Source organism: Dreissena polymorpha, chromosome 5, assembly GCF_020536995.1.
Source record: "Dreissena polymorpha isolate Duluth1 chromosome 5, UMN_Dpol_1.0, whole genome shotgun sequence".
NCBI classification, from domain to species: domain Eukaryota; kingdom Metazoa; phylum Mollusca; class Bivalvia; order Myida; family Dreissenidae; genus Dreissena; species Dreissena polymorpha.
The window spans coordinates 35,274,080-35,299,478 of NC_068359.1; the positions used below are offsets into that span (position 1 = coordinate 35,274,080).

The 25,399-nt window shown below is 35.0% G+C and overlaps 1 protein-coding gene across 2 annotated transcripts; it reads left to right on the top strand.

Moving 5' to 3' along the window:
- The first annotated feature begins 961 nt into the window (after window positions 1-961).
- On the top strand, window positions 962-24,353 carry LOC127881670 (carbohydrate sulfotransferase 11-like). 2 transcript variants are annotated; one of them, XM_052429768.1, is made up of 6 exons: window positions 962-1,011; window positions 3,863-3,923; window positions 4,682-4,833; window positions 7,086-7,114; window positions 19,213-23,660; window positions 23,806-24,353. In XM_052429768.1, the coding sequence occupies exons 3-5, from the start codon at window positions 4,728-4,730 to the stop codon at window positions 20,086-20,088; spliced, it is 1,011 nt and encodes a 336-aa protein (XP_052285728.1). In that variant the 5' UTR covers window positions 962-1,011; window positions 3,863-3,923; window positions 4,682-4,727; the 3' UTR covers window positions 20,089-23,660; window positions 23,806-24,353. The 2 variants fall into 2 exon arrangements, with proteins under 2 accessions (XP_052285728.1, XP_052285729.1); XM_052429769.1 differs by having other exon boundaries at window positions 963-1,011; window positions 3,863-3,918.
- The last annotated feature ends 1,046 nt before the right edge of the window (window positions 24,354-25,399 follow it).

Here is a 25,399-nt window from a genome sequence, read left to right on the forward strand (position 1 = left end):
GATTGCCTTAGATAATATTACTGAATATTACAGGAAATATTTTGGTAACAGTGATGAATTCCTTATATTGGTTACACCATCTACTGAAAACAACAAATCTACATGTTTTTCTCCTCTCCTTTCCTGGATCGATTGGAATGAAGAACACAGCAATAAAGGGATCGTTGACACAGGAGCAAAACGATAATATTCCATTAAAGGGATCTTTTCACGCTTTGGTAAATTGACAAAATTGAAAAAAGTTGTTTAAGATTCGTAAGTTTTCGTTTTAGTTATGATATTTGTGAGAAAACAGTAATACTGAACATTAACCATGCTCTAATATAGCCATTATATGCATCTTTTGACGATTTTAAAACCTAAAAATTATAAAGCGTTGCAACGCGAAACGATTGAATAATTTGGAGAGTTCTGTTTTTGTCGTTAAATTTTGTAAAACTACGAAGATTGCTTATATAAGGTATTAAATACGTCAGCAATGTGTAGTCGACGGAATAGCTCAGTAGGCTAAAGCGTTTTTACTTCAGGACTCTGGCAGGACTCCAGGGGTCACTGGTTCGAAACCTGCTCCGGGCAATGTTCTTTTCCTTTTTTTAATTTTTTTCTTGATTTTTTACTGGAGCTTTTATGATCCAATGTTTACATTTATCAATATGAAGCATTTAATGAATAAGTTAAAAAAATGCCAAAATCTGTGAAAAGGCCCCTTTAAATAAAAATAAACTAATACATTTTATTCAAACAAGTGCAGTCATCTTATGACCTACCAAAAATGTTACGTTTATGGATAATCATAAATTTACAATAGACTAATACGCAATTAAGCTTGTTAGAGCCCGCTCTTGAATTTCCCGGTGAAGACAAAACATACGAACAATTGTGAGCAAGTCGCTTTATTGACTATATTTGTTTTCCAATACAATTACTGCTATCTAACCCCATTTGCTATTTTCGTGAAATATATACAATTCGTCACCGTTAATTAGCAACAATAAACAATTCTTCGAGGTTGTACGTAGCATTTACATGTACTTCATACATAATTATAGACATAGATAATTATGTCATCTAATCATTTTCCAGTTACACCTTTCTTTTTTTGCGAATTGATATAGGAATAATATAACATGACAATATCTTACTGTAAGTTATTTCGGAAATAAATTTTCGGATAAAAAATACGCAATCGGTGTGTAAACGAGGGCTTAAATGTAACTATGTACCAAACTGGTTTATACCTGCTAATATGTATTGTATAACTCGATAAAGTAAGGTTGTATTGGTAATCTCACTGTGTTATTGCAAAGTATTCAGATCCAAATAGGCTAAAAGCCTTCTTGTTTTTAATATAATTGAATGCAATTGCTTGCATTTTGTTAAACGTTAAAAGGAATGTAAAATCTTTCTTTTTTTATTAATATATAACTTCCAACAGTTTCAACTGCTATCAATAAACATGGTATTTCATGTCAATATTCTCCAATTTCATGATTTTCTTTCACATTTGTATTTATGGAACTAATATTAAGTGTTGGATTAAAAAGAAGGTACTCTGCTTGCTGTTACATGATTAAATGAATATATGTGTTACTTGTTGATCATAATGTGAATCTGACGTGGGTTTTGTGTTTGTTTCTATCAGACTCATTATCTTAGTTTGGTATTTATTTAAATAAAAATAGATATATTTTTCTGAACTACTATTGAATTACGTAACACTTTTGAATGTATATTTTGTTAATTGATATGAACAATGCAAAACAATTGCTTTCAGGCCAGAACGCATGTCAGGGGCCTTGGGGCCCAGCCCCCCCCCCCCAGCTGGTTGTCAAGTTGAGATTTTTTTTTAAATAATGGACCTACTGCAGATTTTCTCTCATGAAAGGGCCCACAGTACACTTTCACTCAATACAAAAGAGGAGATGTGTTTTATTGTTCTGATAAACAAGGGGATTAGCGCTATTTTACTCGCCATTGGAGAAAAGCCCCATAGGCAATATCTTCTTATCGCCTTTACACAAACTTGGTCGGTCAATTGCCCCGTGTGATCCTTAATCGATGGTTAATGTAACACGTCTTTTGATTGGCCAAGGAAAGAGAAGCAGCGAATGGAAGCAAATGATACATGAGGTCAAAGATCTGAAAATTGCTTACATTAATAATTTGTGAAAAACAAGTTATGTTGGAAGCAATTAGAGATATGGTGATATGGAAAATTGGCATTAATATGAACTAGAAAGTTTCTTTGTCTAAGTCTAAGGCCCATAATTTCGCCAAAAATCAATGATCGGAACAAAAGTCATACTTCATCCGTAAGTCATGTAGGTAGACTAACACACCAAATATAAGGTCAATATCTTCAAGTGTTTTGAAAAAAGTTTGGAAAATGAAATGCCTGACGGACGGACGGTGCTACATGTATATGCCACCCTACCGGGGGCATACTAATAAGCACAATTCAGAAAGAGTTCGAAAAAAATAAATCTGGAAAACGTTTTTTATAAAGAGAACTTTAAGTTCAAGGCCCATAAGTTCGCCAAATATCAATGGTCCAGAACGAATTTTAGAATTTGTCTAATGGTCATGAGGGAATTCTCACAAACCAAAAATCAGCTCACTATCTTAAATAGTTCTGTCAAAAACTTACGGGAAACAGTTTTTATTAAAAAAAGGTCCAATCTAAAGTCGCAGTTGTAGACGATTTTGATTGTTTATCTGTGTTGATGATGGTGATAGTAAAACTGAGCAATAGGTTATAAACATTGTATGAGGAATTTACTTTGAAATTGTAGAGGAGGTGTGAATTCAAAGAGAAAATAGTATAATGGTTATAAGTCAGTCATACTTTATGATACTAGTGTTTTTCCCAGGAGGGCAAAGGGGCATGGCGCATTACTTTCAAAAAGGGCATTTTAGCGCGCAGTTTAGGCAAAAAAGGGCAAAAACGTTCCATGTTATTTGCTCCACGAAGCAGTTGTGGAAAAAATAACATATAAACAAGCACATTTAATGGTAATAGATGTATTTAACTTACTATGATTTATATTAATATATTTACCTTGCAATGAACATTTAAGTTCCATGCTGTTTCAATAAACTGTACAGCACGACAAACATAATAAAGCAATACATGCATATGAATCTGATTATACACAGATCCACTAACATATAAATGAAACCATGTTTGTCTTATCCCATTTTCTAACAATAATCTCGACAGATGTTTAAAAAAACATTGCGAGTAAATTGATCTCTAACAATATGCAAACACTCGTTTCCGTGACATACATCCACCAAGTAGATTACAAATAAATAAATTATGTTGTTGCTATCTAAAACATTTTTATGCATCGTTGATTATCACAGACATTTCATTTATTCCTTCTTAATGTATAATCTCCATCGTTAGTTCGATCGTTTACGACGTTATTTGCCATTTTTGCCGAGTCACAATTTAATTCTGTAAAGTCCGGTTTTTGATTTTCAAAGTTTGCTTTCTTTCTTCATCAAACATCATACATTTCTGAAATTTAATGCTTTTAATAGACTTCAGAAAGGTGCTGATTTACTTGTTATATTCCATAAATTTATATAACAAAATAAGTTTTTTAAGCATTAAAATTCACCATGAAATGTGCCAAATAAAAAAAATATATGGCTGGTAGAACTCTCCCGCTCCCTCCACGGTCAAAACTTCCTGCGTACAGCCCTGGCATTGCTGCAAGAGAACTTGAACATGTGTTTGTCTTTATTCCTAAAAATACATTAGATTTTATTGGTCTGGCAAATGTTTTGAAAGGTTGTAGGACTGAATGTCGGACATTTGTCTTGTATGACATTCTGATGTTCTTTTTTTTTTCAGATGTCTATTTATGGGACACAATCTGGACTCATGTTGAGTAAACTGTTTCATTCTGTGTAAGGTACCAAACTTACTTATTCTGATTTCTGTATGATGAATCAATGAGTATAAATGACAATTTTGTACTGGAATGATCCCCAAACCTCTTGAAAAGATTCCAAGCCAAGAGGTGAATGGGAAAATAAAAAAAGTTTGATCACATAATTTCGTTAAATTTGAATCATCATCACATAATCAGTGTTGAAACCATTTGAAAATCCAAGTTATGGTTATTTGGGGATGAAGTATTCTGTTTCTTCATGAAACAGTCATGAGGAAAAATAACCACTTTTCTCTGATTAATGTTTTGTTTTCAAATCCATAACAAGAATTGCTTAGATAGCTTTATTACACTGTGATTTAAAATTAGAACAAGTTGTCATGTTCTTATCCCTGGCCCATGCCTGCACTGGTAAATAATCAATTAGATTTTATCACAGTCACGATCTGGTTATTGTCCCCTACCTGTTTCACCGGAGGGGACTTATGGTTTACGCTCTGTGTGTCCGTCAGTCTGTCAGTCCGTGAGTCTGTCACACTTTTCTGGATCCTGAGATAACTTAAAAAGTTCTTAATATTTTTTCATGAAACTTAAAACATGGATAGATGGCAATATGGACGTTATGCACGTTATTTCATTTTGTTCCTACGTCAAAAATTCTGGTTGATATGGCAACAAAAAAAAAACACATATTTTTCTGACAATGGTGGAACTGGTAGGGGACATATATATTGCTTGGCAATAGTCTTGTTTTTATTACTGTTTGTGCAACATTTCAGGTTGGCTTCAGATCGTGTCCACCTCATGGTGAAACTCTAAGAAAGGATGAAAAAGATAGGAAAGACGTTTTTCTGTCTGGTGTTGCTGGGCGTAGTTATGGGTGTAGTTCTCCTGTTCTTCACGTCCTCCCATCTCTCGGTCAGGGAAATTGGTGAGGAAATGTTTTAGTGATTTAGTACAAGCAAGATTGCTCTCCATGGCTATGTTTCCTCAAGCCGAATTTGTTTTACAGCATGAACATTTTACTAATTCAAAATATTTAATAGGGTTTAATAAGAACACAAAGATGAAGTTTAATATATGTGTACAGGAGTGTGATTTTTCCTCCTTTAAGCAGATTTTATCCCTGTCATTGTCAAACTAATTTTAAAAATAGTTATAAACTCAGCTTGGTCTATATCAAAATGAAGAGTTTAGTTTAACTCTTTAAGGGGGTAGGGTATTTTCCTCCCATGGGGTGGTTCTGAAATCACCCCTGTTTTAGCTCACCTGAGCACAACATGCTCAAGGTGAGAATTTGTGATTGCCATATGTCCATGGTTAATAAAGCTTGCAATTAAATGACATCTCCTTGGAAAAGGCCTGTTCTAGTGAACCTCTACAAAGTTTATATAAATCATGTTACTGGTTTCGAAACTGACCATATCTAGTTGTCCTTTACAAACAGTGTTCAATAATGAATAATATGTTAGAAATAATCCATGCATCTTTATGCCCCCGGTATCTACTGGTACCCAGAGGAATACAGCAATAAGCATATCTGTTTGTTCTTCCCTCCGTACATGGTTAACCCCATAATGACACATTTTGTACAACTTCAATAAAGCGTTGATACTTGCAAGAATGTTATCTTATCTATGAACGTAGTCGGAAGGCAAAAATTCCAGGTTAACCAAAATGCTTCCTACAAAGCTTTGTTTGAAAACTCTCAACACATCCACATCAAATAACCTTATTTTGACCTTGAAATTGACATTCTTTTTTTCCTAGACTAACATTAATTCAGAAGGTCCGAAATCTTAGTTAACAATTAACCCAAAATGATGCATTTGGTCTAACATCAATACCACTTGCTACAAATCTTTGATACCTTCACGGATGTTATCTATGAATACTCTCAAAGCCCATTAACACTCAAAGTTAATGATTATTTCGTAAAATGTTTCCTAAAATAAAGTTAACCCTTACAAAATCAGTGTTCCTTATAGCAATAGCCAACATTTCTACCCTACATGTGGTCTGGAAACATAGATTAAACAAGATATAAAATGTTCGTTTTTATTTTTTGTGGGACAGTATATTCATTTGAATTACCCGCAAAGATATATGAACAATTCAAATTCTCGCATCACCTGACCTTATTTCGATCTAGACATTAAAATACAGTGTAGAAATAACCTTGAGGTCAAACATTTAGATTAACCAAAATTGACAAATTAATTAACATCAACCCTTTCTCACTCAGAAGCAAAGTGCAAGTGGCTATGTGCAAACAGCGTTAAACCAAAAACAGCCTGCAAGTAACTTTCAGACTGTTCAGGTTTTATGCCGCTTGCTGCTTACCAGTATATAAGGTTTTCAGATGAAGCCTTAAAAACTTGAATCTAGTAAGAAAGGTCTTTAATGAAATTTAACTTTCTGAGGGTCTAAAAATGCGCGAAATACTATTTACATGTACTAAAATGCGATACTTCATTTCAAGACTTAGCATTCTTATATCACATGACTTCCTTTTTTTACCTAACAAAATTATTTACCTTAGTTTGGACTAAGACTTATTCAAACAGGCCAATTAATGCATACTGACAAGGCTCCGACTGGGTGCCTCAGTGATTATTGTAAACACAGCATCTTGTGGGGGATGGGGCCTTTAGCCCTTATGTGGGGGAAATTTTACGCGTGATTTTCCACTTTGGGGGATTTGTTTACTTACTCTCTCATTATTACATTTGTACATGCTTGCACTATATTCATTGCTTTTTTCATAATTTAGTACGTTTGACAAGATTAAATTGAAATAGAATTGAGATATTATAATCATGAGACCACATTTTTTTTAATTTTTTTTTTAGGGGGAATTTTGGTCAGGAAAGGGGAAAAAACCAGTCTAGTTCGGTGGGGGAAGACGCCGATATTCGGCCTCTGTTATATAAGGTAAAAAAAACCTGGGGGTGGATGGGGTTTCAGGGTGGGAGGTAAAATCCAACAAGGTATGAAGGCCTCAGGTGAGCGTCTCAGGAACCTCTTGTTTTTAATTAGTTTTCAATTAATAAATCTCATTAATATTCATCAAGGTATTTTATGATATGGACTGGGGCTTTGTGTTGCTAGTATTCTATCTTAACCAATCCATTTGAAGGAAATTAATTCTGATATTTTCATGAACCTTTTTTGTATTTTCAGGTATTCCAGGCATTCATCAAAACCACGTGGTATGTTTTAGCCAAGGTGTTTACATGGTCTTTGTCTTTTTGCTTTCATAGTCAAGCATGAAATGGTGCATGGGATTGTGTTGCAACGTGCTTTAACATAATTATGAGTCCCTTTTCTGGAATTAGGAACCCGATAGAAATACATATTTTTAAGGAGTTCAAGAATTGTTTTAGCAGCATTTAGCCAGTGATTGGCCAACCATCAACACGGCCATTTATCATGGGTGCCACCTCTTTTTTGCGATGCATTAATAAATGAGCCAAAGCTACTACAGAGGTGGTGTGAAGGACCATTGAAATTTCACTGATAATTCTTCAGGCTGAGTAGGTTTTATTTGTTTTTATGCCCCCGGATTGAAAGATAGGGGGCATATTGTTTTTGGCCTGTCTGTCTGTCTGTCATTGTATGTGTGTGTTCCAAAACTTTAACCTTCGTTAAAGTTTGGTCATTACTTTTTGAATATTAAAGATAGCAACTTGATATTTGGCATGCATGTGTATCTCATGAAGCTGCACATTTTGAGTGGTGAAAGGTCAATGTCATCCTTCAAGGTCAAAAGTAAAAAATACAATCCAAGGGAAGTAATAAGCTTTAAAAGGGAGATAATTTCTAAACCTGCCAAATGATGTATTGAAATTCTATTTCAAAGCAGCGCAATAGGGGGCATTGTGTTTCTGACAAACACATCTCTTGTTCAAACATATTTCGCAATATTAAAAAAATCGGGCGATGAAGTGCGATTCAGCCAAGATTAATTCATCCACAAATGTACAGAAACATACAATCCCAACCCATTTGAAAACTTGAGGACCTTAATAAGTTGTGACGTGAAGGAGTTTTTGAAAGCAAATCAATGTATTTTGCCTGTGTGACAAGCAAAATTCCACCAGATTAATTTGTGAAGGACATCAAAAGATTGCGTTCAACATAATTATACTAGTTGCTGCATGCACAGACACATTGACTTCTTGCAGATCTAATAGATTTTTTGTATTTTTCCAAAAGAGATGGAGCCAATGCTAAGGTGGCACCAATGCACGATAGATGAATTCTGACATGACTTAGATTTGATAGATAATGTTCCTTATTTATTTTTATATGTAAACGTTAATACTTAAACCCAAATCTAAACAGAAAATATACACATTCTGTAAAACAAACCAAGATCTAAATATGTAAATATAAAGACAATCCCAGAATCGATAAATTGACCGCCGCCATATTGGCTATCACGTGACCCCGCCGCCATCTTGGTACTGAAGAGGTTGACAAATTTCAGCGTTCTACATGGGTGACATGACGTCGAACTTATCTGTCAAATTCTTCACGTAATGTTAAAGGGCAAATTTGCAGTATTTATTTTTTTTAAAGAAATCCTTTCACTTATGCCTTTTGCTTAAAACACAATTATGTCTTTATTGAATTTTATTATTCAAAGATAATTATAAAGGTTATTCCCGCATGTAAATTCTGAAGTAAATTTTGTGAATTTTAAAGTTAATAATTTTGGAGATGTTAATTAGCTAAAATTTTTAAGATTTATGACCGAGATATACAATTTCTTTGAAAATCAGATATCTGCCTTTGATTAAAACATTATTATTTCTTTATAAAAAAGTATATAGTTCCAGATATACTCATTAAGAAAATGTATATGATTCAATAGCAAGACAGACTTTTTTATTGAATAGTACATATCATTGTTTTTCTAAATATTTATTAATTCTTTAATAATACTTCTTATTAAAGTATCATTTTTAAGGTAATGTAAAAGCTCTAGCCGAAATAAAATTTGTGATATTAACTAAAATTGATCCGGAAATATTTATAAGCAAAACTCTGTAAGATTTCATGCAGTGGCAAACTTTTCTTATTAAAAAGTATATGGTTTAGTCTAAAACTTTGTTGTTTTTATGCCCCTTTTCGAAGAAAAGGGGGTATATAGTTTTCGCACTGTCCGTCTGTCTGTCAGTCTGTCACACTTTTCGAGTCCGCTCTCTAATTCAAATAGTTTTCATCCGATCTTTACGAAACTTGGTCAGAAGTTGTAAAGATAAGATAAGATAAGCTTTATTTAAAGTCGGCAAGACAGCAACATATACAAAACATAAGCTCATGTGAGCTTTTGAACCGACTATTGTACAACAAGGGTATATAATAAAACAAGTGTAAACCAGCTACACTGTTAAGAGGGTAAGTTACATGATAGTTACACAGTTGTAAAGGAGGCATAGTATTTATATGTATCTAGACAATATCTAGGTCAAGTGCGAATACGGGTCATGCCGGGTCAAAATCAAGGTGACGGGGTCGAAAAAACAAATCCAAGGGAAGTAATAAACTTTAAATGGACATAATTATCTGACCTGCCAAATTATATATTTTTGTTAAATAAATCAAAGCGGCGCAGTAGGCAGCATTGTGTCTCGGTCAGCTGCTGGAGCGTGCGCGTCGCGACCGAGGCGAAAGTCGCCCGCAGAAGATTTTCTCGCCTGTACATATTTCCTTATAGAGGGGAACTTCTGCGGGTGGCTCTGCTAATCCAGCAGAGTCCGTCACCCTCGAGCCGGACGTCTTCCACACTGCTGGGATTGCTGTCTTCTCCAAGATGCAGCGGACTTGTCACCCGCTGTTTATCGTCGAGAGTTCGCCGGCCCGGACCTGCCAGAGGTCCCGTCTGAAGAGGGCCGGGGACGGCGGGACAGCGAGACCACCAGTGTGGGGGACATACGGGACGGACCTGGGCCTGACATACACCCAAGAACATCGAGGGGGTGGCTTTAAAGAGGGACCCCAGGACAGCGGTACTCAGTACGCTCAACGCACTTGGGAAACTGTCTCGGGGATGAAGACGACGGCTGATGACAACAAGTGGGCCATAAAGGCGGAGCTGTGTGCTGCAGCGGTGCTGTGTCAGACATGAATTTGTCTTTTGAGATTGTCTTACTACCAGTGCACATTAAGGTCTCATTGGCCACCGTGCACTGGTCTATTTGGATCTAAATTATTTCTTTGGCGAATACCCGGGAAGCCGGGGTAAATTTGACCTACTTTGGCTCTAAATTAATCTTTCTCCCCTGAAAGGTCACAGGGGCAGGTCGGGCTACTATAACCTCGTGAAGAGGCCAGTAGGACCTGTAAATAAACTCTGAAATACACACAGGCAGCATTGTGTTTCTGACAAACACATCGTGGTAAAAGGTCAAGGTAAAGGTCATCCTTCAGGGACTAAGGTCAAAAATACAAATCCAAGGGAAGTAATAAGCTTTAAAGGGAGATAATTATTGAATATTGAACATAGCAACTTGATATTTAGCATGCATGTGTATCTCATGGAGCTGCACGTTTTGAGTGGTGAATCTACAGTCACAGTAGTGGCTTTTAATTATTTGCTACTAAAAATAGAGATTTGTTAGAGACAATTATTTTCAAGGGAAGTAATTTATATAATTATAAATCTCAGATTATATATTTCCTTATCAAGAATTTAAGTTCTTTTTACAGTTACTGTACAGAATTTTTATCCCCGACGAAAAAAAATTCGGAGGGGATATAGTAATTGGTCCTGTCCGTCCGTCCGTCCGGCAGAAACTTTGTCCGGAGCATAACTCCAAATCTATTCAATGGGTTTACTTTAAACTTAGAATATAAACAGATTGCAACTAGGAGAAGTGCAGTGACCAAGAACCATAACTCTATCTACCTTAGTTTTTGAATTATCTCCCCTTTTATATATCTTTAAAATAAATTTTTGTCCGGAGCATAACTCTAAATATACTAAAGGGATTTACTTGAAACTTGAAATATAAACAGATGGCAACTAGGAGAAGTGCAGTGACCAAGAACCACAACTTTATCTACCTTAGTTATAGAATTATCTCCCCTTTTTTTATAATTTTAAAGTAAATTTTTGTCCGGAGCATAACTCTAAATCTACTGAAGGGATTTACTTGAGACTTGAAATATAAACAGATGGCAAGTAGGAAAAGTGCAATGACTAAGAATCATAACTCTATCTACCTTAGTTTTTGAATTATCTCCCCTTTTATATAACTTAAAAGTAAATTTTTGTCCGGAGCATAACTCTAAATCTACAAAAGGGATTTACTTGAAACTTGGAATATTAACAGATGGCAACTAGGAGAAGTGCAGTGACCAAGAACCATAACTCTATCTACCTTAATTTTAAAATTATCTCCCCTTTTATATAATTTAAAAGTAAATTTTTGTCCGGAGCATAACTCTAAATCTACTGAAGGGATTTACTTGAAACTTGAAATATAAACAGATGGCACGTAGAAGAAGTGCAGTGACTAAGAACCATAACTCTATCTACCTTAGTGTTTGAATAATCTCCCTTTATTTAATTTCAAAGTAATTTTTTGTCCGGAGCATAATGAATTATCTCCCTTTATTTGTTTTTACAAATATTATTCTACTCACTAAAACAAATGTTGTCATACAAGCAAACACATTTCGGCGGGGATTTGGCATTACTGTGACAAGCTCTTGTTATTTCGATTATTTATAACTCAAATGATTGTCAAAGTTTTTTTTTTTAAATGAAATAATTATCATTTCTTTCCTGTACTAATTTGTGAATGGTAGGGTTCATTACATACCTGTGGACTTATGTCCATAGATACATGATGAACTCTGGCTATGATCTCTTTGATAAACCACAGGCCTTGGTTGTCAGTGATGTCTGACTGGGTCATTTTTGACTGTCTACAAACCCCCCACCCCCTCGGTTGGATTGGACAAAATCCAAGGGAAGTAATAAGCTTTAAAGGGAGATGATTTCTATACCTGCCAAATGATAAATAGAAATACTATTTCAAACTGGCGCAGTAGGGGGCATTGTGTTTCTTACGAACACATCTCTTGTTTATTCATACATTTTATTTAATAATCGATTTCAAACAAAAATCTCTTATAATATTTTTGTGATTTTAAATGTACAAGTCCAGGGGATATTTATTAGCCAAAATGTGTAAGATGTCAGAACATGGCAGGTTTTTTAATTGAAAAGTGAATATCTGCTTTTGCTTATACATGTAACTTCTTTTTTTTTATCATTAAAATACCATTCTAATGTTAAAATCAAAGTCTGTAGCCTGAACAAACTGCGTTTGTCTTGTTCTAAATATTTACTTATTTGTTAACTTGCTTTACATAATTTCTTTATACAATCTAAATTTACCATTAAAATGCTCAACATGACACTTATGTTGTCATATGTAAACTTAAATAATCCCAATAATGTTCGCTACATACCGTCAACGTATTAATTTCTTGCTTAAATGTTCACTATACAGTTAAAATTTAAAATAAACTATACAAACACGAATGCACCGATGTTATTCTTCGGTAATTATGGATTGTCAATTAAATTAAATTAATAAATGGTAAAAGAAACACTATCTGCGATTGAGAAACGAAAGCATTTCCCTCAGTTGGAGACGATGTCCCAATGGTGGATTAAAATTGTTAATTGGTATGTCTGCGACACCATATATCTCCACATGTGTAGATGCTGTTATTAAGATACCATGCGTCACCTTCTAATAACATGTCAAATGACAATAAAGGCCTAAATCATGCTGAGTTTTATCAGAGTCGTAGATCTTTTTCTCAGGTTTTATGACTCTTAAACAAAGCAGATGGACCTGATAAAAATATTTATTTAAAAATACGAACTGTTATATGATTATTGTATCGATAACAAAAACCTTCTAAATCTTCAAATATATTTAATAAAATCGCGTCACTTCATTTTATTGTTCAGGGGCCTATATATACAAACATATAGGTCCCTGCACTGTTCTTCAGTACCAAGATGGCGGCGCCAATTTCTGGGATTGTCTGTAAGTAACCAACTCAATTAAGAAGTCAAGAACCTGACAAAATATATTGTACAATATAAAACCCAAAACATGTAATATTCAATAAATACAATAACTAAATTTTCAATATATTCAAAATATTTTTTCAACATAAATATGTGTTTATACAAAAACATAATTCACAAAATAATTTAAAGATGTTTCTTCTGCTTGAAACAAATTTTTTCCCCTATTCCAATCGCTTAATACACTAAAAGGCAAAGGTCAACGAATCTTAAATAGGCTAACATATGTTGTTTGTTCCTACTACTGGTAATATCTGCACTAAAATAGGATAACTTTTGCTTTAATCGTTACCTTTTTGTTCATTATACTTATGCTTCTTTCCAGCAATATGGATCTTTTACAACAAATATTGCTGCTTCTCCCTGTTTTTGCGCAATGATTATCTGAAATATAAACTGTATTATGCTATATTCTTAAATCTTTTTGTAAAAAGAAGTGATGTAGTTGACACTTGTTGCTAATTCATTTCATTGTTCCTCAAAAATTGTAACTCTGTTGCTCTGGTCTTCTTACTACCATTGAGTAATTAAATGGTAATTAAATGGAATGCATTTTAATTCCCTTTTTAGCCGGATTTTTTTCGAAAAAATCTCGGCTTATAGATTGATGTTGTCGGGCGGGCGGGCGGGCGGGCGGGGTGGCGGCGTGCTCGAAAATGTTAAAGTTCTTATTTCATGGTATAACTTTGGTATGCTTGGACCTAGAGTCTTCAAACTTGACATGAAGGTTGGCCAGGATTAACAGATGACCACTGGTCATTTCAAGGTCATTCATTTGAAGGTCAAGGTCACTGTGACCTTCAATATAAAAAATGTTAAAGTTGTTATAACTTTGGTATGCTTGGACCTAGAGTCTTGAAACTTGACATGAAGGTTGGCCATAACTAGTTAGTAACCACTGGTCATTTCAAGGTCATTCATTTGAAGGTCAAGGTCACTGTGACCTTGAATGTAAAAATGTTAAAGTTCTTATTTCATGGTATAACTTTGGTATGCTTGGACCTAGAGTCTTCAAACTTGACATGAAGGTTGGCCAGGATTAACAGATGACCACTGGTCATTTCAAGGTCATTCATTTGAAGGTGAAGGTCACTGTGACCTTCAATATAAAAATGTTAAAGTTGTTATAACTTTGGTATGCTTGGACCTAGAGTCTTGAAACTTGACATGAAGGTTGGCCAGAACTAGTAAGTAACCACTGGACATTTCAAGGTCATTCATTTGAAGGTCAAGGTCACTGTGACCTTGAATGTAAAAATGTTAAAGTTGTTATAACTTTGGTATGCTTGGACCTAGAGTCTTGAAACTTGACATGAAGGTTGGCCAGAACTAGTAAGTAACCACTGGACATTTCAAGGTCATTCATTTGAAGGTCAAGGTCACTGTGACCTTGAATGTAAAAATGTTAAAGTTCTTATTTCATGTTATAACTTTGGTATGCTTGTACCTAGAGTCTTCAAACTTGAAATAAAGATTGGCCAGTACTAGAAGATGACCACTGGTCATTTCAAGGTCATTCATTTGAAGGTCAAGGTCACTGTGACCTTGAATGTAAAAATGTTAAAGTTCTTATTTCATGGTATAACTTTGGTATGCTTGGACCTAGAGTCTTCAAACTTGACATGAAGGTTGGCCAGGATTAACAGATGACCACTGGTCATTTCAAGGTCATTCATTTGAAGGTGAAGGTCACTGTGACCTTCAATATAAAAATGTTAAAGTTGTTATAACTTTGGTATGCTTGGACCTAGAGTCTTGAAACTTGACATGAAGGTTGGCCAGAACTAGTAAGTAACCACTGGACATTTCAAGGTCATTCATTTGAAGGTCAAGGTCACTGTGACCTTGAATGTAAAAATGTTAAAGTTGTTATAACTTTGGTATGCTTGGACCTAGAGTCTTGAAACTTGACATGAAGGTTGGCCAGAACTAGTAAGTAACCACTGGACATTTCAAGGTCATTCATTTGAAGGTCAAGGTCACTGTGACCTTGAATGTAAAAATGTTAAAGTTCTTATTTCATGTTATAACTTTGGTATGCTTGTACCTAGAGTCTTCAAACTTGAAATAAAGATTGGCCAGTACTAGAAGATGACCACTGGTCATTTCAATGTCATTCATTTGAAGGTCAAGGTCACTGTGACCTTAAATGTTAAAATGTTAAAATTGTTATAACTTTGGTATGCTTGGACATAGAGTCTTCAAACTTGACATGAAGGTTTGCAAGCACACTTAGATGACCACTGGTCATTTCAAGGTCATTCATTCTAAGGTCAAGGTCACTGTGACCTTGAATGTAAAAATGTTAAAGTTCTTATAACTTTGGTAGGTAAAAATGTTAAAGTTCTTATTCCATGTTATAACTTTGGTATGCTTGTACCTAGAGTCTTCAAACTTGACATAAAGGTTGGCCAGTACTAGAAGATCACCACTGCTCATTTCAATGTCATTCATTTGAAGGTCAAGGTCACTGTGACCTTCAATGTTAAAATGTTAAAATTGTTATAACTTTGGTATGCTTGGACCTAGAATCTCAAACTTGACGTAAAGGTTTGCAAGCACACTTAGATGACCACTGGTCATTTCAAGGTCATTCATTTCAATGTCATTCATTTGAAGGTCAAGGTCACTGTGAACTTAAATGTTAAAATGTTAAAATTGTTGTAACTTTGGTATGCTTGGACCTAGAATCTCAAACTTGACGTAAAGGTTTGCAAGCACACTTAGATGACCACTGGTCATTTCAAGGTCATTCATTTGAAGGTCGAGGTCACTGTGACCTTGGATGTAAATATGTTAAAGTTGTTAATACTTTGGTATGCTTAGACCTAGAGTCTTCAAACTTGATATGAAGGTTGGCCAGAACTAGTAGATGACCACTGGTCATTTTAAGGTCAAGGTCACCGTGACCTTGAATGTAAAAATGTTAAAATTCTTATTTCATGGTATAACTTTCTTATGCTTGGACTTACAGTCTTCAAACTGGACATGAAGGTTGGCCAGCACTAGTAGATGACAATTGGTCATTTTAAGGTCATTGAAGGTCAAGGTCAAAACATAACACAAGGTTTGCTCATGCCTTGAAAAGTACTTACATTTCATTTTGACCTTTGAACAATATTTCAGTAATTTAAGTATTGCATTGACAAAAACACGAAAGGTACTTTCCTGTCATTTAAATCAAAAATCCGGCTTCAATGCGGTCATCTCCGACCGCGGAACTCTTGTATTACTGTTAAATTTGTGTTGCAATGCTGTGAGGTTAAATTTTATTTACACTTATATGTATCATGAATATTGCTGGGCCAAGTGTGAGGTTGAGCGCTCTTAAACCGATTTAAACCGCCAGTGCTTCGCATTGACCATTCCAAGGCAGTGACCCCAGCTTTATTCTTTTATGTGTGTATGTTGTTTCGTATTGTGCCGTACTGTTTTGGCAATTGGTTACTTGCCCTAAATAAAGGACCACAAATGTGTGAATAATAGGAATGCAATACTGCTGGAGCAACTGGAGTTTCACTTCTATCCAGTATATTCAATAACAGAAATCTTCTAATTCTCTTTGCAACACATATTTCTTCATAATTATGTCGACTTCACTATATTGAATGTAATTCATAATGATTAAATTAAGAAAAAAGATCGAACATCAACCTTGAATACGACACAAAAAAAGTGTATGGTCGGCACGGAAAATTTAAAAAGCTGATAATGTGCATTGGCGCCACCTCCTGTCCTTAGCGCCACCTCCTAGGCATCGGCTCCATCTCTTTTGGAAAAAAACACCAAATTATCTATTAGATCGACAAGAAGCCAATGTTTTTGTACAAGGAACAACTTACATTTGTTCGAAACAATGGTTTAATGTTGTTAGCGATCTCATTGGGTCAAAATGTGCTTGTCACACAGGCAAACTAAATAGATATTCTGTTAAAAACTTCACCATGCCACAACTTATAAAGGTCATCACGTTTCCAAATGGGTTTTTATACCCCCCTTCGAAGAAGAGGGGGTATATTGTTTTGCACATGTCGGTCGGTCGGTCCGTCCACCAGATGATTTCCGGATGATAACTCAAGAACGCTTAGGCATAGGATCATGAAACTTCATAGGTACATTGATCATGACTTGCAGATAACCCCTATCGATTTTCATGTCACTAGGTCAAAGGTCAAGGTCACAGTGACTCAAATTAGTAAAATGGTTTTCGGATGATAACTCATGAATGCTTTGGCCTAGGATCATGAAACTTCATAGGTACATTGATCATGACTGGCAGATGACCCCTATTGATTATCAGGTCTTTAGGTCAAAGGTCAAGGTCACAGTGACTCGAAATAGTAAAATGGTTTTCGGATGATAACTCCTAGGATCATGAAACTTCATAGGAACATTGATCATGACTGGCAGATGACCCCTATCAATTTTCAGGTCACTAGATCAAAGGTCAAGGTCACAGTGACTCGAAACAGTAATGTGGTTTCAGGATGATAACTCAAGAATGCTTGCGCCTATGAACATGAAACTTCATAGGTACATTGATCATGACTGGCAGATGACCCCTATTGATTTGCAGGTCACTAGGTCAAAGGTCAAGATCACAGTGACTTGAAATAGTTAAATGGTTTCCGGATGATAACTCAAGAATGCTTACGCCTAGGTTCATGAAATTTCATAGGTACATTGATCATGACTGGCAGATGACCCCTATCAATTTTCAGGTCACTAGGTCAAAGGTCAAGGTCACAGTTACTCGAAACAGTAAAATGGTTTTCTGATGATAACTCAAGATTAATTACGCCTAGGATCATGAAACTTTATATGTACATTGATCATGACTGGCAGATGACCCCTATTGATTTTCAGGTCACTAGGTCAAAGGTCAAGGTCACAGTGACAAAAAATGTATTCACACAATGGCTGCCTCTACAACTGACAGCCCATATGGGGGGGGGGCATGCATGTTTTACAAACAGCCCTTGTAATTATATTTTTCTGTACATGTGTGGATGAATAAATCTTCACCAAATAGCACTAAATTGCCCGATTTTAATCATAATCCGAAATATGCTGAAAAAACATATACAACTAACTCACTATGTAGAATTATCCGTGACCATTTATAACATGCAGTCCTTAGCGCCACCTTGTAAGTATTATTGGTTCATTTATCAATGCATGGCAAAAAAGAGGTGGCGCCCGTGATTAACGGCCGTGTTGTTGATAAGCCAATCACTAGCTTAACTCCCCTAAAAGAATTTCCAAACTCCTTAAAAATTTTGTATTTATATCAGGTTCAATTATCCTTGACAATTTAATTAAAATGGTATGAAAGAAAAAGCTTTTCCCTTGGTGCTGTCCACTCATCTCTTGTTGCGAGCCTGCATTTTGAAGCAGGGAAACTATCCTATCTACGTCGAAAATAACTTTCACTTCAATAGGCAGCAAGAATTTGGCTTAAAAAGTAAATCCTCCTTATAAACAGGCATTAAAACCCTTGCTTGCTGCAAAAGAATAAATTAAGAATCAAACTTCTTAAAATCAAAAACAGCTTGGGCAATTAAAAAAATATTAATTGACAAATAGCGTTGAGAAAGTTCCTCCTATACTTGCAATTCCCCCAAAGGTCAATATCAGTTTTTTTAAGTAACACAAATCTTTAAACCTTTTCAAAGTCCTGAAATGTTGAGTTCTACAATAAAAAACACACCATGATTTAATTCAAATGCACACCAATGGGTCAAAGGACAAGGATTGTGTTGGGTGTGCTTTATTTTCAAAAGATTTCTCGTCTTAAATGAAGTTTCCAGACCAAGCATTCCGCTGTAGCGATTGCCATTTTCCTGGCTGTTCTTGCAATTGTGAAAATGCTGGAGAAAAGTGCATTATTCACAGATTGGCCTTTGTTTTGGTTATCTATAAAAAATTCGTTAATTTTATTTAAAAAAAAATTAAATACACATTTTAAAATTGCATGATACTTTACTTAATAAAACAGTCATAGTTAGTTGGATTTGGATGTCAATATTTAGTTGCCAAATAGAGATTTCAAACCAGAAATTTATAAGCTAAATTTGAGCACAGTTATGCTCCTGAAGAAGTTGAACAAAAGTAATTTCATAGATCTCGCATTGCAACTATGACATTAATTATTAAGCAAATAACAAATACATTTATATTTCATAGGACATTGAGAGTAGCTTCAACACAGAAATGCGCCAACGAGTGAAGACATTACAGTCCGCTTGCAAACAACTGAGAGCCAACGGAAGTGATTTTTTCTCAATTGAGAAATCTAAACTGGGTCACATTGTGGTGGATGATAAATACCAGGTTATGTACTGCTATGTGCCAAAAGTTGCATGCACGAATTTGAAGAGGGTCTTCTTGCTTCTGACTGGAATGATGAATGTCACAGATCCACTGCAGTTGAAGTCTGCAGATGTACATGGCGTCCATGATAAATACCTCAAGTACCTGAACACCGTACCATCTTCCGGAATTGCGTACAGGTTAAAACATTACAAAAAAGTGATCTTTGTGCGCGAGCCATTAGAGAGGCTTTTATCTGCTTACAGAAACAAATTTCTACAAAATGGCAACGAATACTTCAAAGATCGGTTCGGTCGAAAGATCATCAAGCAATATCGGAACAATGCGAGCGCGATGTCACTCGAGAAAGGTCATGATGTCCGTTTCGAGGAGTTTGTGGAGTACTTTGTGGATCCCAAAACACAGGGTCAGCAATACAACGAGCACTGGGCACCGTTCTTTGACCTCTGTCATCCTTGTCACATGAAGTATAACTTTATTGGGAAGTACGAGACCCTGGATGATGACGTTAACGGGCTGTTGCGTATTTTGAACGTGCACAATCAAATCCGTTTCCCAGACAGGGGAGACAACTATAAGACTTTGAAGACCGAGGACATGCTGTGGAAATTCTACAAATCGCTCGATCCTGTTGCAGTCGCGAAAATGGTTGATATTTATTCGAACGATTACAGTCTGTTTGGTTATGATCTTCCCCCAGTTGCCCAAAAAAAGTTAGCTAAAATTTAGTTGCCCGAAAAAAGTTTACTAAAATTTAGTTGCCCAAAAAAAGTTAACTAAAATTTAGTTAGTTACGAAAAATTTACATCTTTGTGTTATATTTTTGTGGTTCATATAACATTAAATATGTTGTTAGTCCATAAACGTTACAAACATATAATGATTGGGTCTAACAAAAACTTAATTGAATTTTTTCTCTATGACTGTTGTTTGCGTCATCGATATTTTTTGTCCACTTGTGCCTTAAGTTTGAATTACAGTTTATTTAATTACATTTCCACACTATTGTGGTTGTACCAAAAGCAGCGGTCATATTTACTGTTTGTTGATTTACATGTAATGCTTGATAATTGTTATAACCAAACATATATTTACCAAAGACATTTTGTCTGGAATATATATTTAAAAAAATATTTAATCAACAACATTTTGTTCTGGAAGTATATAAAGTAGTTCACCTGTAACATTTTAAATACAAGAGTTCAGTCAGCAGCACATTTTTATGCCCCTGAAGGAGGGCATATAGTGATCGGACCGTCTGTCCGTCTGTCTGTCTTTCCGTCACACTTTGCATTTAGGTTTTGCATTTAGGTTTCGAAAAATGCTCATAACTTCTATGTCGCTCCAGATAGCAACTTGATGTTTGGCATGCATGTGTATCTCATGTAGCTGCACATTTTGAGTGATAAAAGGTCAAGGTCATCCTTCAAGGTCAAAGGTCAAATATATGGCTTCAAAGCGGCGCAGAAGGGGTCATTGTGTTTCCGACAAATACATCTCTTGTTCTTTTCTTCCATGATGATTATTGCAATATTGTTTCATTAGAGATTGTTGTTCTAAAATGGAGTTGTGGACATTATGATGTTCATCATGTGCAGTAAAGTATTGTTTCATTCGAGATTGTTATTTTATTATATGGAGTTGTGGACATTATTAAGATCTCCGGGCCTTTCACAATCTTCATGCAGCCTTGTCATTTTAAAAAACATTGCTGTTGGGCTGTTTTTAAATGTTTGTATTTGTGAATAGATCATTTTAGTTTGTGATATATTTTTGTAATATATTTGCTAGTTTCGTGTGTTTGTTAAAATGTTGTCACTAAGCATTTGGCAATTATTTGTAATGATATACATTTGATTTACAAGCTTTATTAACCATATTCATTCTTGTTATTTGTACAAAAATCTTTAAGGTATGCATTTTTAGCTTGGCTGTTTTCGGAGAAAACCCGAGGTATTGTCATAGCCAGCTCGTCGTCCGCCGTCCGCTGTGCTCAAACGTTGATATTTTCCTCTAACATCAAAGTGCTTCCACCTACAAGTTTGAAACTTCATATGTAGATGAACCTTGATGAGTTCTACATGCCACACCCATTTTTAGGTCACTAGGTCAAAAGTCAAGGTCAGTGTGACCTCTAAAAAAACATTAAAAAATTCTGACAAGCTTTCACAGCCGAGCGTGGCACCCGTTATGCGGTGCTCTTGTTTATATTTTTTAAGTATACCTTTTTCTGATATTATTTATTGCTTTCTGCACATTCTGGTTTATTTAATCTTAACTATATATTTGTGTTATTGGTTTTTAATTGGAATTTATTAAAGTATATTTACCTCTACTTGTAAGAAAGGCTTTGTAAGAAAAAGTCAGTATTATTTTCATTCTAAACCTTGATCTTCATATGCTTGCAAACAGGCTATACAGCCAAATGGTATAAAAAAGTAATTAAAGAAAAAGTAATTGTTTGAAACAGCCTGATTTTTTCAAGGTATTTGTGTTATAATATACATAGTACCTTCTATGAACAAAGTGTATAATAAACTTAAATAAGGTAACACATTTATGATGATGTTATCAAGCGCTACTACTTCTTGGTTAGTAGTGCATCTGGTAATAATAAAAGCAGTACTTGTTGTTGATACGATATATATCCTGCTCTTTATGTTTATAAATATAAAAATCAGAACAGTACCAATTGTGTCTTGGCCAATTGCAAAACTTTGTCACTAGGTAAACTGTAAGAATAAGATCTCTAAGGTCTCTAATGAGCCTTTGGCCTTTTTGTATAAAGTATTAACATGTATTTTGAATTAATATATTGTAACAGAATTGTGCCAAATTCTTGCTTAATTTGCTGATTGAATACATTTTAATGTTTAATTTCTGTGCAAAATCAGTGGTTTATTTAATAACTCTTAATGTTGTAGTAAAAAAATGTTGGCTAAAGAGGGTTATGGTACCCATAACATGTATGTGTATGAATGTACATTTATTGACTGGCAAGACACGCATGGTACAGTATTTTATATGTACGTATATTAGTATTATTTAAGACATGTAGAGTTATTACTATGTTAAAGTTGCATGCTTTGAAGATGTGATTTTTTTATACGGGTAAACATTAAGTCTCCACTATTGAAAGGGATAATGGTGTTTTTTTTATATTACAATTATATTTTATGCCCCCGGATCGAATGATCGGGGGTATATTGTTTTTGGCCTGTCTGTCAGTCTGTCATTCTGTGGAAAACTTAAACCTTGGTTAAAGTTTTGCAATTTTATATAACTTTTACAATATTGAAGATAGCAACTTGATATTTGGCATGCATGTGTATCTCATGGAGCTGCACATTTTGAGTGGTGAAAGGTCAAGGTCATCCTTCGAGGTCGAAGGTCAAATATATGGCTTCAAAGCGGCGTCAAAACTTTAACCTTGGTCATAACTTTTGTAATATTGAAGATAGCTACTTTATATTTGGCATGCATGTGTATCTCATGGAGCTGCACATTTTGAGTGGTGAAAGGTCAAGGTCATCCTTCATGTTCAAAGGTCAAATTTATGGCTTCAAAGTGGCGCAATAGGGGGCATTGTGTTTCTGACAAACACATATCTTGTTTTAAATATTGTCATATGAAATATTGTAAGAAAAACATTTCCCTAACAAGAGTTCCGCGGTCGGAGATGACCGCATTGAAGCCGGATTTTTGATTTAAATGACAGGAAAGTACCTTTCGTGTTTTTGTCAATGCAATACTTAAATTACTGAAATATTGTTCAAAGGTCAAAATGAAATGTAAGTACTTTTCAAGGCATGAGCAAACCTTGTGTTATGTTTTGAATGCATGCATATACATGAACAACAATAACATATAAGGTCACAAATATGAACTTGAATTGACAATTAGGAAAGTTTGATCTTAATTTTTTTATTAGCAAATTAGTAAGATATTGTTTGAAGTTTCCATCAATTTCATTATCGAACTTTAACATTTTTACATTCAAGGTCACAGTGACCTTGACCTTAGAATGAATGACCTTGAAATGACCAGTGGTCATCTAAGTGTGCTTGCAAACCTTCATGTCAAGTTTGAAGACTCTATGTCCAAGCATACCAAAGTTATAACAATTTTAACATTTTAACATTTAAGGTCACAGTGACCTTGACCTTCAAATGAATGACATTGAAATGACCAGTGGTCATCTTCTAGTACTGGCCAATCTTTATTTCAAGTTTGAAGACTCTAGGTACAAGCATACCAAAGTTATAACATGAAATAAGAACTTTAACATTTTTACATTCAAGGTCACACTGACCTTGACCTTCAAATGAATGACCTTGAAATGTCCAGTGGTTACTTACTAGTTCTGGCCAACCTTCATGTCAAGTTTCAAGACTCTAGGTCCAAGCATACCAAAGTTATAACAACTTTAACATTTTTACATTCAAGGTCACAGTGACCTTGACCTTCAAATGAATGACCTTGAAATGTCCAGTGGTTACTTACTAGTTCTGGCCAACCTTCATGTCAAGTTTCAAGACTCTAGGTCCAAGCATACCAAAGTTATAACAACTTTAACATTTTTATATTGAAGGTCACAGTGACCTTCACCTTCAAATGAATGACCTTGAAATGACCAGTGGTCATCTGTTAATCCTGGCCAACCTTCATGTCAAGTTTGAAGACTCTAGGTCCAAGCATACCAAAGTTATACCATGAAATAAGAACTTTAACATTTTTACATTCAAGGTCACAGTGACCTTGACCTTCAAATGAATGACCTTGAAATGACCAGTGGTTACTAACTAGTTATGGCCAACCTTCATGTCAAGTTTCAAGACTCTAGGTCCAAGCATACCAAAGTTATAAGAACTTTAACATTTTTTATATTGAAGGTCACAGTGACCTTGACCTTCAAATGAATGACCTTGAAATGACCAGTGGTCATCTGTTAATCCTGGCCAACCTTCATGTCAAGTTTGAAGACTCTAGGTCCAAGCATACCAAAGTTATACCATGAAATAAGAACTTTAACATTTTCGAGCACGCCGCCACCCCGCCCGCCCGCCCGCCCCCCCGCCCGCCCGACAACATCAATCTATAAGCCGAGATTTTTTCGAAAAAAATCCGGCTAAAAAATCAAAACATTTTCATATGCAAAATGTCTCAACATTGCCACATAAAAAATCAAATCATTTCTTTTACCAAATATCAAAACATTTTTTTAACCAAAAGATCTTAAGGTTTTTTATTATCAATATCTAATCAAAATAATTACTGAATAGTTTTCTTTATGCTTGGTAGGGGGTATTATTAAATACGGATGAAATCTATTGTGAATCATTTTGTGTGCATGTATTTTCATGTTTGAAAGTAATTGCTTTTAAATAGGCTTGTTTTAAAATAGTTAACTTGGTAATGTTTTGTGTGATTTTATCTGTCATCAATAAATAGTATTGCATTAAAAGGCCAGACTTTTCAAGAGCTCAATCATGACAAAACAAATACACAAACTTCCTTTTGTTTTAATAATTGAAGGATGATCTTTGTAGTTTAATGATGTTTTGATAACAACATTTGGGATATCTTGATTCATGATTCCGATGGTTAAAGGAAGTTTTATACATTTTTACAGGGTTCATAATGATGCTAGAAAGAAAATGTTTATAATTTCTTTGTAGTATCTTTGTTTTTATGGCCCCAGCATATTATGCAAGGAAGCAGGTAGCTTTTGGCCCATCCATTTGTCAGTCTGTGCAAAGTTATCCAAAAATAACGCGTTTCTTAGAACATCAATAAGGCATCCTACAAATCTTGCATGGATGATGTCTTTGAACACTATCAACTCACCCGCATCATGTGACCTCATTCTGACCTTGCCATTGACCTACTTTTGGACTCGGGCTAACTCAGAAGGTCAAATGTATAACATTTTGGTTAATCCAAAATGCTGCGTTTTGTCTCACATCGATAATACTACATACAAAGCTTTGATTCTTGCATGGATAATGTCTTTTCACACTATTAACACGCCAACATCATC